The sequence below is a fragment of the Chionomys nivalis genome, chromosome 4 (genome assembly GCF_950005125.1).
Source record: "Chionomys nivalis chromosome 4, mChiNiv1.1, whole genome shotgun sequence".
NCBI classification, from domain to species: Eukaryota; Metazoa; Chordata; class Mammalia; order Rodentia; family Cricetidae; genus Chionomys; species Chionomys nivalis.
This window is the reverse complement of record NC_080089.1, coordinates 103,493,329-103,511,141: the sequence shown is the minus strand read 5'-3', so window position 1 is coordinate 103,511,141 and position 17,813 is coordinate 103,493,329. Positions and strand designations below refer to the sequence as shown.

The following is a 17,813-nucleotide window of genomic DNA, read 5'->3' as shown; positions in this document are numbered from 1 at the left end:
TCCTAGCTGCTACCTGACTCCTCCCTGTCTCCTACTCTTGTTCACAGCCCCATGAACTTAATGGGCACAGGCCGCCATTCATCCTCGTCTCTGTCCTCACATGCGTCTAGTGAAACAGGGAACATGGTGATGATGGGCGAAGCTCCTGAAGACCTCTACCACCACATGCAGGTACTGAGCGTGAGAATGAACAGGGTAGCATGGCTGGAGGACTCACCCTTCTGGAGTCTGGTCTGATGTCTGGAAGCTCTACCAAGTTCTCTAGTTCCTGGATTCAGAACACACCTTTCAATAGCTAGCCAGGCAGCCTTATTTCTACATACCACCCCGTCTTAGTTTCCATACCTTATTTCACAAGCAGGAAATCTAGCTTCAGACCTAGCTGATATTAGAGATTAAAATGGCAAAGATCTTCTGCCAAATTAGCCTCCTGCTTGGTAGTTCTGATGGCTAAGTCCCAAATTCTTTTCCATATGTAGCACAATAGAGCCATCACAACTGTCTTGTTCCATGTGGGTTTTATGGGTAGTCCATAGTGCTTACCATTAATTAGTCCAGCCTCCAGCAGGGTCCAGAATACAGTATCAGTTACTTGGTTAGGGTACTTCAGGTCATGGGTGCATAAACCAGCTCTCTCTGTACCAGCTTTACAGTACTGATCATTCAGAATGCTGATTTTTTTTTTCTTTACAGCTTGCATATCACAACCCCAGGTACCAGGGCTCAGTCACCAACGTCTCTGTTCTGTCCTCATCCCAGGCAAGCCCTTCTTCCTCCAGCCTGAGTTCCACTCATTCAGCACCATCCCAGATGATCACCTCTGCCCCTTCTAGCACCCGAGGTAAGGATGACAGGATACTGTTTGTTGAAGGAGAACAGAAAGCTTAATGAATCCCACTTGTCTTCATTTCATCTGTGCCTGTATCTTTGAGAGTGGCCTTGCTGTCACCAAGGGACACTGAATCCCTTTCGTAGATGGATAACAGAATTTAAAAGGAGACTTAAAAATCAAAAGCAATTTTATTGGAGTTTGAGAAAATAACAGGCAAGCAAGCTAGAGTTCCCCCCAGCTGCCTGAAAGTCAAAAAGCAGGTTGGGTCAGCACTGTAAATCTATAGAAGCTGCAGTGAGGAGTGGGAATCCTTGGGGTAGGATTACTGGGAGAGAGCATGCCCAGAGTGTCGGAGAAATACACCTAGGATTGAGTAGCTGTCCAGAAAAGTGAGATGGAAAGAGAAGAGAAAAAGAAAGTTATATCTTTAATAGAACGAAAAGTAAAAAAATGCATTGGAAAACAAGGTGAGGACAAGAGAGAAACTGAGAATCCAGAGCCTTTTTGGTTGTGGGATGTTTTTTGTTTTGGATTTTATTTTGAGATAGATTCTCATTATATACCCCTAGCTAGCCTGGAAGTCAATATGTAGACCTGGTTGTCTCAAAAATCACAGAGATCTACCTGCCTCTGCCTCCCAAAAGCTGGAGTTAAAGGTGTGTCCATGCTTGACCTGCTTGTGTAGTTTTTATTGATGGGAGTGACTTGGGCCTAGAGTGCGCAAGCAGTGCTCCACCTTTGGGACTAAGGAGGAAATGTTTGAGTTTGGTTTAGCCTTGTGGTTAGCTCAAAGTTGTTCTGAGTAGCCTAGAATTTAGGGCACACCCAAGATAGATGTAATAACTACCTGAATTTTACTGTTAGTGATTTTACCTTCTGGATTTCTTAGCTTTAGGCCAATAATAAATAAACAACAGCATATATTGCTGTTAATTTTCCTTTTGGCTTTGTTTGAGGCCAGTTTGGAGCCCTTGTCACTGATTTAGCTCTAACCTTAGTTACAACCAGTTGGTGGATCGTCATCACGTACTGAAGGACCAGTACTGTTTATTTTTAATCTGTCCATGGAAGGAAGGCCAGCACTTGGAAATGGTCATAAGCATCATAGAGATTTTCCATATAGCGTGTAAGAATCTGTCTCCTTTTAATTCCCTATCTCCCAGAGTATTACCTGCCACTGATGATGACATTTGTCAAAGACGACTCCAACATTGATATTTGCATGCCTTAAATGACGGCTGCTGAGGAGCTGTTGGTTAACTGTCTCCCTGCCTAGCAACCCCATCCATCATTGTGTTAGAGAATGCTTGTTTTTTCAGCACCCATATTTAAGGGTTTGGCTCACCAGCTGACTTTAATTCGTGCTCTGGCAGTATTTGCTGCTGTGCTGCTACTTGGTAGCTAGTATTGCATCTCTCCTTCAGTAAAAGGACATGACCCAGGAGAAAACTCAGTTATTCCCCTCTGAAATATTTATCATGCTTAGTGGTCTGAGCCTGTCAACCCATCACTGACTGTTGATTTTAGGCTTCAGAAGGATAGGTTCTTTTTGTTCTGATTATTTTATATACAAAGAAAAACAACACAAGCTTTATAACACTAAGAAAACAAATAAAATTTACGCCCTGGCATTGCTGAAGCATGCATGGGCAGCCCGTGTATGGCAGTTCCGTTGAACTTTTCCATATTGGGTTTCCTGGTCTATGTTGATGAGGAAGACTGACCAGGTCTGTTCCTCAAGAGGGCACCAGATCTTGTAGATGGCTGTGAGCGGTAGGTGGAGGCTGCTCGTTCGTTTCAGGGCCGTCCAGACCTGAGTAATAAAACAGAAACTACATTAATTACAACACTGTTTGGCCAATAGCTTAAGCATATTTCTAGCTAATTCTTACATCATAAATTAACCCATTTCTATTATTCTGTGTATCACCATGAAGCTGTGGCCTACTAGTAAGGTTATGGCTGGTGGCTGGCATCTTTCTCTCCTTTGACAGCTACATGGCATCTTCCTGACTCTGCCTACTCTATATATCTCTTCCAGCCTGGCTATATTCTGCCCTGCCATAAACAGCTTTATTCATTAACCAATAAAAGTAACACATATACAGAAGGACATCCCTCATCAGTGAGCCACCATGTGGTTGCTGGGAATTGAACTCAGGGCCTTTGGAAGAACAAGCAGTATTCTTAAGGATTCTCTCTAAAATATACAAACCTGTAAGGCCCACAGTAGGCAAGATGGAAAGAACCAATGAAGTGTGTCCTGATGGATGCAATGGCCAGCTAGGGGAAAACACTGGTAAAGTGGAGGAAAGTGAGCAAGGTAACAGCAGAGCAGTCACAGATTTCAATTTAAAGCACTGTTTGACGGTTCGTAAGTCCAGTGAAGAAGTGAATGCTGAATGTGGGGTGCAGGTCTTTCCAGTCAGCAGCCCAAAGTCTGCCCATTCTGCTACCCATATTACTTTCCTAACATGAACTATGGGATTCAGACAAGAGGGGCCAACTTTAGGGAACACAATCTATGAAGGCTGCAAACAGAGACAGGACCATGTATTATGAAAGGACCTACTAAAAGATGGCTCTGGGAATAGAAAGGAAGGAAAGTCCACAAAATAGCTGTGTATGTCTAAACATTGGTATTTCCAATCTTGTGTAAGTGTCCTGGTTAGAGCTGCAGATACAGATTCCATATATCATCTAGGCGTTGCTGTATTCTTTAACCTGAAGTCTCTGAGGTGTGCTCAACCATATCTAAGGCTTATTCTGGCTATTCTTTTTTTCTGATTTTTTGTTTGTTCTTGCTTTTTCAAGACAATATTTCTTTGTGTAGTCCTATCCAGGACTGGAATTCACTCTTTAGACAGGCTGGCCTTAAAGACACACTTCATCACCTCCCAACCTTATCTGGTTATTCTTGCAGATTCATGATTATTGATAAACAAATGATGGATATTTTAATTCAGTATTACTCTGGTACTTTTTTAAAATGTGTGTGTATGTGTGTGTCAGATTCCCTGGGACTGTAGTTACAGACTGTGGTGAGCTGTCTGATGGAGGCGCTAGGCACCAAATTCAAGTGTTTCTGGAGAGTAGCAGGCTATTAACCACTGAGCCATCTCTCCAGCACTGATACTGCTTGATATTCTTCTCTGCTGTGGCTGCTATTAGAGACATTTCAGGCTAGCTGTTACTGCCTGTATTGGTTACTCTTCTCATTGCTATGACTAAATACGTGGCATGCAACTCGAGGAAGGGTTTGTTTTGGCTCACAGTATGAAGGTATTGCAGCAGGTGTATAAGGCAGCTGGTACACTCACTGGTTTCCCCCTGTTTTATGCAACTTAGGTCTCTGGTCCATGGAGTGGGTCTTCCCTTCTCACTTACACCTTTCTGCACCCAGAATCCTGTCTCAGGTGATCTTAAATCCAATAACAATAAGATTAACCATGACACCATCATTTGTCCTTGTAGCAGACTTCTCAGGGACCTCAGAGTGCCAGCCTCGGTGCCCCCTTCAGGGTTCAGAAGAAGACTTAGCAAACACGGGACTTAGATTGGAGGGCGAAATGAATTCTCCACTATGTACTTTTCTGCATCAGTTTCTTTATTCTTCTCCTGCTGTCCTCCTGTTCTGTAAAGTTTCCAGCTTATATACACGCAAACCAAAGGCAATTCTCTGAGCCTGGACGTCCCTTTATCTTTGAAGGTCCCAAATGTGATCTATATGAGAGACTCCTTTCCTGACTGCATGTCCTGCCAAATGGAAGATAGCTGCAGGGAGGTGGCTTCTAACATATCTCAGGGAACAAAGCGGAGATTAGACTGTGAGAACCAAGGTTATTGACTGTGTGACTGAATTTCCCACCGGAGGTTCCATGGGAGCGGGGTGGAGTGACCCAATATACCAAATAGTACATGGGAAAGAATTGTGCCCAATAATCCATACTCTGCTGAATCTTGTACCAAGGGATGGCTTCACAAGAGATCCCCTGTGAGAATTAGCTGATATACAAAAGGTGGCGGGCCCAGCGCCTTGAGAACTGTGTTTATCTCCATCAGAACTCATTTGCTCTAGTAGGTCAGCCTTCTACTCTATCAGCTGAAATCTCACTGCATGATTCCTGCGGGCCACAGTGACTAGTAACTGATTTGGTCCCCCATAAGCTTTTATTGAGTGCTCAGTGGAGAAACTGCATGGCTCTTGTCTAATGAGTGAAACAGGAAAAAAGTTCTCCTGGTTATCTCTTTATTTCTTTCTAATGTCTTTGTTATCTGTTGTGGCATAGTATAAAGTGTTCTCAAAACTTAGATATCTTAAAACAGTTGTCTTAGAATTCTGAATTAACAAGATGTTTCACGAGGAGCAGAGCATAGAGTTGAGAACGGAAGTCACTGATGATTGCCATTTTAGAGACAAACTCTGACAATGGCTGAACTCCAGGCTATTACACAGAGGAAAGTTGAAAAAAGCCTCTTCCCTCTCTGAGGCTTTAAGTGTATAAATAAACAAAATAGTTAAATAGAACTTGGCCCAAAGCAGGGAACTAATAGGAAGGGCAGAAGCAGTTGAAAGAAAGGAAGCCACTTTCAAGTACATCATTCATGTGGTCTCTACACCAGCCATCTGGAGAGCTGCACACCCAGATGCCTGTCAGGCAGTGCCGAACATGTGGGGGAAGACAAACTGCGTGGGACCAGTGATATGGCTCAGTAGCTAAAAGCATTTGTCACATAGGCCTGCATTGCCTGAGTTCACTCCCCAGTACCCACGGAAGAAGGAAAGAATTGACTCCCAGAAGTCGCTTTCTGACCTCCACTCACACCCGGGCATGTGTATGCTGTCACTCACCACACTGAAGTTGAATAGCTTTAAAAATAAATAGGTTTTTTTTTTTTTTTTTTTTTTTTTTTTTTGGTTTTTCGAGACAGGGTTTCTCTGTGGTTTTGGAGCCTGTCCTGGAACTAGCTCTTGTAGACCAGGCTGGTCTTGAACTCAAAGAGATCCGCCTGCCTCTGCTTCCCAAGTGCTAGGATTAAAGGCGTGCGCCACCACCACCCGGCCAAATAAATAGTTTTGAAAAGGACTGTACAACATCATAGGGTAAGTCCAATGTTTTCAAGTAGATGTGGCAATGGATGCACTCTTGATAAACAAGGCAGTGAGGGGTCTGTTCATTCTTTAATGTCCCTTGTTACCAGTGAGGGAAAAGTTTCTTTGAATATGGTCTGGAATAGAATCCCGTTCTGCACTCCTAGGTCATCAGACCATTGTTCTTCTTTTGCATACCCATTGACAACCTCTGCTATGGTTCTTGTAACTAGAAGTCTGTGAGAACAGGGAGAATAACAAAGAACAGTTGAAATTCTTGTTATGTCCATGGCTCCCCCTGCCGGTCAAAAGGCTGATAAGACCCGGGAAATAGTGGCACTAGGACCCAACTTCCGGATTGATTATTGGAGGTAGCTGAAGTAGTTCAGAAGCTCCATGAACAGACAAGCCCTCATAGTATTTAAATGTATTCGTGAAAGTTAACACCACTCTGTCCCACCAAGGACTGACGCCTAGGGCATAGGGAAGTGAGGCAGCTGAATTGAAGGAAATTCGTACACCTACTCTTTTGTTGTGACACACGAGCGACCGCCACAACTTGAATGTAAGCCCTCACCAGAACCCCCAGACCTTCAGGATGACGCTCCTCATGCAGCCCCAGCACATAAGGATGCTTTCTGAGGTGAGAGAACATGGCCTGAGGGAAGCAATTCCAGCCTATGCCTACTGTGGAATAGGTATTGAATAGACAGGTTTTCTAGGTGCGCTGATCTCCAAGTGATGTTTCTTTTTGTCCTGTGCAGATAGTCATGTCTAGAGGTTGCCCACAGGTCTTAGGGGCATTCACAGTCTCTCATCTGGGAAGACAGACAAATCAGTGGGATTTGGAGCTTTTTTAAAATTTCTTTTCTCTACATAGCCATCTTCTTGAGATTGCCTTAAAGCACAAATTTTAAAATAGAACATAAATATCTACAAAACAAAGAAATTCAAAATTTTTAAGTAACCATACTTTACACATTCCCTTATTATTGAAGGATGTTACAAAAGTCCTAAAGCCAGCCCAGAGGTTCTCTCAGAACAGCTGTAGAAAAAGTTACAAAAATAACAGCAGAAAAATTACATTGTTGGTATTTATGTTCTTTTTGGACTAAAATGAACACCTGGACTTCTCAAGGACCCCTGCAGTAAGCTGAATGAAGACCTGGTTTTGCTTTGATTTGTTAGATTTTTTTTCTAGTACCAGTACCACAGGCCCAGAGGAGAGCCCCAGAAACAGTGGGTTTCAGAGACTCAGATGCCCTCTGGGATCTGCAGACTCGCCTCTCAGCTGGAGCCCATAGCTAGTCTCTACTGTTCAGCTCCTCAGAGCTGAGTCAGCCAGAAACATTGAAGTCGAGATGACTCTGCCATGGAGGCACTGTGGCTAGTCAGTTGTCTGATACAATGAATAGTGTGTATTTGCAGAAGTGTTCCTATTACCCTACCACGGGAAAGCCAGCAGTATCTTACTGTTTCTATAAAAAGTTCTCTTAAGAACCACAGAGGGAAGTTCCTCAATGCTTTAATAGCACCTCAGCCAGTAGTCACTGCACTGGCTTCATAGAAAAAGGACATGAAAAGTAACAAAAGGAAAATAACATGAAATAAGTCAACTCAAGAACCTGTGTCTAGATGGACAATGGGAGGCAGAGGCAGGCAGATCTCTGAGTTCAAAGCCAGCCTGGTCTACAGAGCAAGTTCCAGAACAGCCAGGGCTACACAGTAAGGGAGGAAAACGCCTGGGTCTACGTCCCTTGCTTTCTCGGTTAGTTCCATGTCCCTGAACTCACCTGGTTCCACATCCATTCGGTCCCAAATAAACATACATAGGCTTATATTAATTATAAAGTGTTTGGCCTATTGCTCAGGCATATTACTACCTAGCTTTTACAATTTAAATTAACCCATAATTTTTATCTATGTTTAGCCATGTGGCTTGGTACCTTATCTTAGTAACACATTCTCATCTTACTTCCTCTGCTTCTGGATGACAACTGCGTCTCTGCCTTTCCTTTTCCCGTAATTCTCCTAGTCTGGTTGCCCCCCCCCATACTTCCTGCCTGGCTGCTGGTCAATCAGCATTTTATTAAACCAATATGAGTGACAAATCTTTACAGAGTACAAGAGCATTCTCCCAGAGCATTCAAGGGCCAGCAAGTATCAAACCACCTGTATACAGGGTCCAAGGCTTCCAGCTATCCTAGCTGTAAAGCTGTAATAGGTCTGACAGGTAGGCAGTATCAAGTCAGTGGGAACTTACCTTCTGGAAGGGATATGCCAAAAGGGTAGTGGGAAGCCAGTTGAAAACAGAAACACTGGTGTTTCGAGAAGGTAAGTGTGTGTAGACCCAGTATGTCAAGTCAGAACTATGTGGTTGTTATTCCAAGTGTCTCTTGTCTTTGTGTGATGGCTCCATCACAAGCTGACCTTGGCCCACTCCCGGGTCCTCTGGAAGAGCCCATTGTTCAGACCACATTTCTTCCTGAGAACACAAGGTTCAAAAACCCTAAGCACCCCGCACCAGGCCTCAACTCTCCTTACCTTCTGCCTCTGGGTATGGTGGCGGCCTCTGTCAATGAATGTTCCTCAGCCAAGATAGCAGATTCAGTCTTCACCGTCTGTTCACTAGATCTCCTTCATTCTGTGTTATGCTGAGTTCACCCTAGCTGCAAGGGACACCTACCCTGGTCCCCAGTCCTAAGGATGCTTGGCCACTGAGCCCTCCATCTGTGGTTTGTCATCTGTTCGTGATTGTTCTCACTTGGTTACAGGCTCTCCCTCTCTGCCAGATAAGTACCGACATGCCCGGGAAATGATGTTGCTGTTGCCCGCACATCGGGACCGCCCAAGCAGTGCCATGTATCCAGCAGCCATCCTAGAGAATGGACAGGTAGCAGGCCTCGCCTTGACTAACTGTCCTCTGCTACAAGTGTGTTGGCTTGGGCTCCCTCATTGCATCTGCTAAACCTTTGCATGCACAGTCTTGCATGCCTCCCTCATTCTGTTGTAAGAAAGCTGTTGAACTCCTCAAGACAGTAAATCTGAGGGCCAGAAATCCAGTGTAGGTTTGAGTAGACTGGCGACTGGGACTATACCTGCTTGGGTGGCTTCCTAAACCTCTAGCCAGCTTTCTGACCTGCACAGACCCATTCCTCTGCATCCTGAGGAGGCTGTAGTAAACACAGGTAGGAGGATGTCTGTGTGTCCTGCTAGGGTTGACCTCCGCACTTAGTTTTCCAGACACCATGCTTGAACCAACAAATAACAGTTGGCCCTGTGCAGTTTGCCCCAGAATTTCTATCCAGAGCCATAAAAGTCACTTCCAAGTAACTGTCCTAGACCCGAAGTGCCAGGAGTTTCTCAATGGCACCCCTCTGTCAGGCAGGGAGCAGATCTGATGGGTGCTGCTCAGAAGAGCAATGGGACCTGCCAGACTCCAGGTATAGGTGCTGCCTTTCTCTCCCCTCAGTGCTAACCTGGATCTGGGTGGGGACTTCCAAGAATTAAGACCTATCAGCGCTCATGGAGCAAACAGGGTTTTTAAATCCTTTCTGTCAGTGGTCTCCCTGGCAAACAGAAACATGTGACAGTTGAATAATGGACAGTACCTATGTCCTTCACATGACAACCTGGGTGATGTCTCAAATGTCCATGAAGTGCTCAGATCCAAATACACCTGGACTGTTGTAGCAGCCTTCCCAGGGCTGCGTGAAGCTCTCAGCACATCTCAAGCATGAGCTATCTTACTGCTTTGATATCCTCATCTGAGCTTAGAACATCCTGGCACCTGTAGTCCATAACACTGCCTCCCAGATGTAGCTGGCTGCTCTTACACTCTTTGATATTTTTCTCCTTCCCTCAGCCACCAAACTTCCAGCGGGCCCTGTTCCAGCAAGTAGTTGGAGCCTGTAAACCCTGCAGTGATCCCAATCTGTCTATGGCTGAAAAAGGTATTTTCCTCTCTCTAGGAGCTCTCTCATGTTTGTCCCATCTTGAGTGTCTAACTCTTGTTCCTGAGTACCACTGTCCAGGTCTGAGCCACAACCAAAATGTTCATGTCTGTCTCCCTAGACGTAGTGCTGACCAATTTCTCAGGTCACTGTTTAGACCACAGCTGGCCTGGATCCTGTTTGTCTGTATTTCCCTCTCTCTAGGGCGCACCCTCAGAGAGGCCCATCTGCCTTGAGTAATTCGTTATAACTCAGGCTGCTGTGGGCGTCTGCTCTCCTAGGTTCTTCCTAATAACTTCTAGAATTTAGTATGCCTGATGGTCCATCTGGGGCTTCAGAAACTTCTTGGAGCTCAGAATGGACTGTGGTCAATGAAAGCTCCAAAGGAGTAGAACATATATACTTCAGCGAATTTCCAACATTAAGTTTGTGCAGAGAAAGCTCTGTGTGCTTCAGTGAAGTCCAGTCACGTCCACCTGTACTACACCATACCACTGAGAAACTCGCCCTAGAGCTGCAGCTGCATGGATGTGACACGTTACCCTGTGTTCTGCAAGCTGATGTAAGAACTTGTGTCCAACCTCTATAACCTTGACTGAAGCCCTAGACACCTAAGTTAATATTAGCACAGCAGCACCTAAATGGGGACCATGCTGAGCTTGTCTGTCAAGCAGAACCTGGTCCCATGGTTCTCTCCTCGCCTCCATCTGCTGTGCTTAGTACATATTCACTTCCCACCAATGGGCTATGGCCCCTTAGCCCATCAGACCATGTCCCTTCAAAGCTTTCATTGTGTTGTCATTGCACCTGCTTACCAAGTGCTGTCTGCTGTCCCCACTGTCATTGTTACCCCTGTTGGTTGTTGTAAAGGACAAACTCTGTGTCCTTTTTAAGGAGTTCAAACACTGGGTCCAAACCTTGGTTCCTAGTGGGCATTAGTGCCAGATGCTCCACCACAAAAGGCCTACTGAAGATACCTTCCTAACCTCAAGGCTGCACATCCCGAAAAAGTGACTCCTTGGATTCCTGTACCTGTGACCCCAAAACAATGGGCCTTTTTGGCCTGGAAGGCTAGAATCCACAATGGTTTTCTTCACCTAAGATGCAGAGCAATCTCAAAACTAGCCAAAAATCACACAGCTCAGAGCTCAAATCAGTATTGGTGGTCAGACCAGGATGCTACATCAGCTGGTCACAGAAGAACCTCAGGCCTCACAAGCTACACTGCAGCAAAGAGCTGGGCACGCTCACCCTAGGTGTCTGGGGGAAGGACAGGTGTCTCAGAACAAAAACTGAGCCCAGAGCTACCATATCCAAACCACAAGGTCAACGCTTAGTGGCAACAAATTAGGCAATTTTCCATTGGTAATACACAGGCCAGACTAACTCCTAGGTCCCCCTAGAAACTTACCTCTCACCTGTAGGTTCTTTTTTTTTTTTTTTTTTTTTTTTTTTGCCAGTCACACCTGGGCAAGACAAGGCTGCCCTCAGGACAGGGACTGTGCACTGGGGACCCTCAGGCCAATTCTGTAGAGCTTTTAATGCTGACAGATGACAGGACACAGAGGGTTATTGCTCTTCTCCTAGAATAAATCATTCCCTTGGCCACACTACATGGCAAAGGTCCACTGGCCTCACTGCAGATTTGTGGTTTCTGGTTGACATGGAATGACTCACTCAGACACCATCCTAAGTACGCCATGACAGCCTTCCTAGCATTCTTCCCCTATAGTGTCCCTGACCTCAATTTCCTTTGGACCTTTGGGGTAAATTTTAGCAGCCCCTTCAGTTCTTTAGGGAGTTAAGGACATGTCTGAGATCTTGGGTTGTCAGGTCTTTTTAGAGAAGAAGCTTCACAGGATCATCTCTAAGCTGCCACTTCCGAGACCTGTGGCTTTCATCATAAATGTTATTTTTGTTTGGGAGACGAGAACTTGGATGCTTAGAACCAAGAAGCCCTTGCTGCACCTTGGAGAACCTGGAGGAAGATATGCCTATTCTTGGTCTTAGAATTTCTGAGGAAACCATCTGATGCTTATCAGATTCAGAATTCTTTTCTGCAGGTAACAGCTCAGTTGCTACTCATCAGATTCAGATGCCCCTTCTTCCTGCTATTAGCCATCAATATATCATGAGATTAAGCATCCTTATAGCTGGAGTTTTACCTTGCTGTGTTGTAAGCCCATGCTAGACCTTGAGCAAAGAGAAGAAAAATGATGTCATCCCTCTATCCATGGAATGCCTTGGGCCCAGCACTTTGGACCATCTCCTACTCAAAGGCCAGATTCCAGCTTTTTCTGGAGGATCCCAGCTCCTATCAGGCCTTGGAATTTTCCATTGAGTATCTGGGCCATGAAAGCCCAAACCTTGGATACCTCGAGCTCCCTTAGCTACCACTGTTTAAAAACAGTTTAAAACCATATTAGACACCTGTACTCTGCTAGGCTGCCCTTCCAAAAGACTCCAGCAGAGAAAAGGCATGTTTTCTCTTGCTAGCGTTGGTTCTCTGAAAAGAACCATTTTAAACAAGCTTCACATTTCCTTTCCTGCACCTGCAGAGTAGTCAAACCCCAAATTGTGAAGGTCTAGCCACTGCTCTTCTCTCCCCTTTAACAAAGGACTGTCACCCCAGCCAAAGAGCCAGCGCTGAGGCACCGCTGCTTTGTCTGGGCCCTGCTCTATTCTGCATCAAGGACTTTCTAGCCTCTCCCTTTCTCAGGAAGCAGTGTGTTCCCCTGGGTCCAGGCTGAGACTTCAGTGGGTTCCTTAAATACCTCTTCTTGCTCAGAAAATGTCTTGCTCTTAAACCCAGTCAGTAGGCATAAGAACAGGGATGGGTCAGTGTTGTAAATGTTACCACAGGCTCCCTGTAGAACCAGCGGAGCTGCCTTTCAAAGGACACGGTCTCCATCTCCTATCCTGCTCCCTGCTTTTCACACAGGGCATGGGCAGTTCAAGAGCCTTGACCTAATTCTTGACTTGTGAAGAGTTCTGTGTCCTGTGCTATGTTCTTGATCTCTTCAGCCTTTCCTGTTCTCTCCTGTGGTCTTCTGGTTTTGCTTCTGACAGATCCCAGAGACTGCAGGTGTTTACTCCTGATTGCATGTTCTCTCAATCTGCTTTATCCTGAACACTCTTCAGAAATCGGCTTACTCTTCAGAGGCAGCTTCAATCACTGGCCAGTTATCTCTCTGGGCCACAGTGTCTTGCTTGGCTAGTATTTTCAGCTGTAGGGCCTGACATGCCTCTTGTATGCTGGCTACACAGAGCAGACATAGAGAAGCCTCAGGCTGTAGGGCAGCTTCTCCGAGCGGGAAGCTCAAGAAGTAACCTCCGTTCACTCCATCTCTTTCCACCCTTCAGCGGTGCCAGCAGCCCCCAGCAGCTGGAGCCTGGATAGCGGAGCCCAAGAGGCCCAGCCCTTCCTGTCTGCCCTCATGGGGCACATCCTGGCTCCCCCAGTGCCTCCCCGAAGCCTGCTGCATGGTAAGCGGGTCCCCCAAATAGTTTCTCGTCTCAAACTCTGACCAAGGGCTAGATCAGCAGCTTTCTAGGTCGTCTCAGCCAAGGATAAAACATCCACACCACAGAAAGGAGCCTGCTGAATATTGGGGCCAATAAGGTTTTTGAGTCCTGCAAGCTAGCTCAGTAAGGCCATCCCAGGCAGGGAGGCTGAAGACGACAAAACCAGCTGTGCCAGATGTACCACTCACCAGTCGGCCATCATCTGCCAGTGGACCAGAACTTCTGCCTGAAGCCTGCTTCATGGGCTCTGAAGCACTCAAACTCCTGACCTCCTGTGTAGAATGGGATTCTTTTACCTCAGTGACCTGTATTTTACAGACTGTCAGTGTAAAGAAAAATGACTTTCAATGCTGAGGTGTTCTTGGGGGACTTTTCCACACCTGCCCAGTGCCCAGCAAGGTGATGCTGCTCTGCAGCTTGTGCAGGGGGTCCCCAGCTGAGGCTACGGTTCTGTTCTCTTTGCAGGTCATTACTCCCTACACTTTGACGCCTTCCACCACCCACTGGGTGATGCCCCCCCAGCCCTCCCTGCCCGGACCCTGCGCAAGGTAATGTACTGAAGCACCTGTCCCACCGCCTCATCTGCTGTAGACACCCTGAGGGCCTACAAGAGGAACCTGCCTCTCCTCTCCTCTCCTCTGTCCTGAGAGCCTAAGCTGGCAGAAGCTGGGGGTGACTAGAGCCACACTAGAGCAGCAGGTGACCCATGAATCCTGCAATGAACATGAGGACAGGGAGATCAGGGGTCTCATGGACAGCACATGACAACAAGTGTGTGTAGGAGAAGCTTGGGGCTCTCTGCCAGTACCACAGGCTCTCAACACACTAGTCCAATAGCTGATTAAATGTCCCTGTGGTGGCTTATAAGAGTTTTTAAAATTAGTGTCAACTGAAAATGAGAAATATCAGGAACTAAAGTTCTACAAAAAATTCAAGAAGTAAAATTTGACTCTTCTTCTTAGCTTCATTTTTCTGCAAATGGGAATAGACCAAGTCTGTGACAGATTTTAACAACAGAGTAACACTCACCTCATCTGTGGCCCAGCAGGGTTCCTTCTGCCTGATGACCCAGACCATACCCAACCTGGGAATTGGTCCCAGGTGTATCAGTGCCCAGCAGCCAGGGCAGGGCAGAAATAATAGTGATTCTGGGCTCCACTAGCTTGGTTTGGGGGGAAGATTCTTAAGGGGAATCATTGCTGAGGACACAGACATGAAGCTGATAAGATTTTAACATTCGTTGATAAGCAGACTCTAGGTCTCCACATGGCAGGCCAGTCCACCTGTCTAGGGGGATTCTAACTTACCCACCCTTTCCTTCGCACAGTCTCCTCTCCACCCCATCCCAGCCTCCCCTACAAGCCCCCAATCGGGCCTGGATGGCAGCAACTCTACGCTGTCTGGCAGTGCCAGCAGCGGTGTGTCCTCCTTGAGTGAGAGTAACTTTGGGCACTCCTCAGAGGCCCCACCTCGAACAGATACCATGGACTCCATGCCAAGCCAGGCCTGGAATGGTGATGACGACCTTGAGCCGCCCTACCTCCCTGTCCACTACAGCCTCTCTGAGTCTGCTGTCCTTGACTCCATCAAGTCCCAGCCGTGCAGAAGCCACTCAGCCCCAGGGTGTGTCATCCCTCAGGACCCCATGGACCCCCCTGCGCTTCCACCCAAGCCCTACCACCCCCGCCTGCCAGCCCTAGAACATGATGAGGGTGTGCTACTGCGGGAGGAGGCTGAGAGGCCAAGGGGCCTGCACCGAAAGGCCTCACTGCCTCCTGGGAGCACCAAGGAGGAACAGGCCCGCATGGCCTGGGAGCACGGCCGAGGGGAACAGTGAGGAGCGGAGAGGCAGCTGCACCACCATCTTCAATGAGCAGCTTGCCCAGGCACTCCAGGTCTGAAAAGCAAGTCCCTCCCAGGGAGCTAGAGGCTTGGCACTCAGGAGAAAACCACCAGAGTCTCTGTTCTACTGCCGTGAACTCATGTATTGCCATGTCCAGAGGCCACAGCAGCATGAAGGGTTGTGGTTTCTCTTTTATTTCTTCCCCCCCCCCCCATTTTTCTGGGTTTTCCTTTATGCAGTAGTTGCTTTCTTCCTCCTGCAGTTCCAGACCACATGGAGCTATATGGAGATATTGCACAGACAGAATTGCTTTGCAGCATTGCAGAGTCCAGGAGGAGGAGCCCAGGCCCTCCTTCCAGGGTAGAGATGGCGAAGAATGGAAATTGCACTAGGGACCTCTTCCTTTGCTGTATGGACAGAAAAATTCATGGTTGCATTCAGGGATTGCAAGGACCACATGGACATGTCACAGGTGGACAAAGGGGCCACAAGCCGTTTTGCACAAATGCTTGCCCACGTGCCCACTCTTCATCTAGGAGTGTGCAACTGAGGGGCTGGTCAGGCACATGACTGGCCTAACTGCATGCCCAGGGCACACTGACAGGCTTCCATGGGCCAGCCTTGTCTCTTACCCCACTTTGGACATTATTCCATGGGCCAGCCTTGTCTCTTACCCCACTTTGGACACTATACATCACTTTTATTTTGGACTTTCCACTCAAAACACCTCATGATCTGCAGAAGCCTCCCTGCTCGAATGGACTTGCAAGGGTTATCTCTTCAGCCCTGGGGCTTGAATTAAATGAAGCTAGGAGGGCTATCACTCCTGCAGGGAGTTAGCCCCTTCCCTTGTGTTAGAAAGAGCTGGTGTAAGAATGAGGCTAAATCCAGTGTGGCAGGAGCCAGAATGCCTCATAAGCTTTCACAGGTGGCTCCAATGCCTGCCATTTAGCACCTGAATCAGGGATTTTCAGCACTACCTCTGAGCCTTGGGGTTGGCTGCCCAGCCTGGCTTCCAGGCCCTGAGGATGTGTAGTCAGGTTCAGCAAGCTCCTGGGTATAAAACATTAAAATAATTTTTTTTAACTGATGGGAGGAAATTAATTTTGGAAGCAGAGAGCCACACAGGTAAAACTGTTATCTTCCAAGTAGCCAAGTACAGAACCCTCCACTCCAAACCCATAGGGACCGCCATTCAGGGTTCAGGACGGGCAGAAGGGCAGTTTTTCAGACCTCCCCAGTCTGTTAGGAAGGGCACAGTGGTGACTTTATAGGAAATTCTTTCGTGTCAGGGCACTGATCTTTCTCTTGGTATTATGGTGGGGGTATAGTATATTTCACCAGGGTGCTTCTAAGTTACTTTTAAAAATAACTTATCTCAAGACAGTTGTTTTCCTTTCATTTGCTTACATTCTCATCAGTGATGGCCATAAGACTGCCTTCTCCTTGGTGAGCAGGTATGTTGCCCCACTCCCTTTATCTTGTTGGCCTTCTGGCCTCCGGTGGCCAAGTTCTGGGCCTAGTTACTCATCCCTTTCCCACAATTCTTTCCCAAACCGAAAAATCCATGGTCAGGGTCTTTTTCTCTTATAAACAAGTTCAATAGAATTGCCAGCAAATAACCTAAGGGAAAAGATAGAAGGCCCATTTTACTCCAGAGTATGTTGGGGTCCAGGTACAAGAGTATAGGGCTTTCTGATACCTCAGGATCATTCAGGCAGAGCAGAGCAGAGACTATGGAGGATGTAGGCCAATCCAGGTAGCCTTGACACCTGCTCCTGAACCTAGATTCATTGGTAAGCTTGTTTCTGGACCATCTGGTTCATAGGTATGAGGGTCAAAGTCTAGCTTTGTTGTGACTCTTAGGGAAGGCAGCAGTCCATGAAGGCAGCCTGCTATCCAGTGCAGACATCTGCCTTCTCCACTTGGTGGCACAGGAAGTAGGGAGGGGAATGTAAGGTTAAGTTCCTTGGCCTTGCTTTATGCAAGATGAAATATATTTGTGTCGTCCCTCTCCATTTTCCCTAACTGGATGAAATGGACCTATTCTGAATACTTTGTATTGAAAAACCAGCCAGTGTGAGGGAAATGGGAGGCCAGAGATCAGAATCATTTGAAAAGATTGTGAAATACTGATTTTCATTCTTATAAGCATATTTGTAAATACCTATTTGAATGCTGTGTATTTGTACAGGAATTTGAGCAAAAAATGTATAGAGTGTGATGTCTAATTGGTAATAAGCCCTATAAATGTGTTTTTAACCTCTGGCATTCTGTGCTTATTTAAAACAAGAAAACTTCTAACCATTTCCTTTGTGTACTCGTGTCTAAAGAAAAATTGATTTAAAAATGATCTTACCTGTACCAGAAAAGTTAAAGAAAAAAATTGTGCCGGTGTCCCAAAAGGTATTTTACTGTATATATTGTGGTAGCATGTTATACATCCAACGAGTAATGTGAATTTTAGATGTAAATACCTGCCAATTGAATCCCCCCTCCCTTGACTGCTGTGATGTGAATTAAAGATGAATACCTGATATTGATCCACTGATTTCACTGAATGGGAGC

General features: G+C 46.4%; 1 protein-coding gene across 5 annotated transcripts in view; it reads left to right on the top strand.

The window, feature by feature from the left end:
- The window catches only part of Dock3 (dedicator of cytokinesis 3), a 401,182-nt gene extending 383,413 nt beyond the window's left edge, over nucleotides 1-17,769 (top strand). The window contains exons 48-54 of one of the 5 annotated variants that reach the window (XM_057766540.1): nucleotides 48-171; nucleotides 760-841; nucleotides 8,717-8,817; nucleotides 9,790-9,877; nucleotides 13,241-13,363; nucleotides 13,868-13,950; nucleotides 14,730-17,769. In XM_057766540.1, coding sequence (XP_057622523.1) covers nucleotides 48-171; nucleotides 760-841; nucleotides 8,717-8,817; nucleotides 9,790-9,877; nucleotides 13,241-13,363; nucleotides 13,868-13,950; nucleotides 14,730-15,239 — 1,111 coding nt within the window. In that variant the 3' untranslated portion in view covers nucleotides 15,240-17,769. Of the gene's footprint in view, nucleotides 1-47; nucleotides 172-693; nucleotides 842-8,698; nucleotides 8,818-9,789; nucleotides 9,878-13,240; nucleotides 13,364-13,867; nucleotides 13,951-14,729 lie in introns of all 5 variants that reach the window. The other 4 variants (XM_057766539.1, XM_057766538.1, XM_057766537.1 and 1 more) reach the window with 4 other exon arrangements.
- Nucleotides 17,770-17,813: the final 44 nt, after the last annotated feature.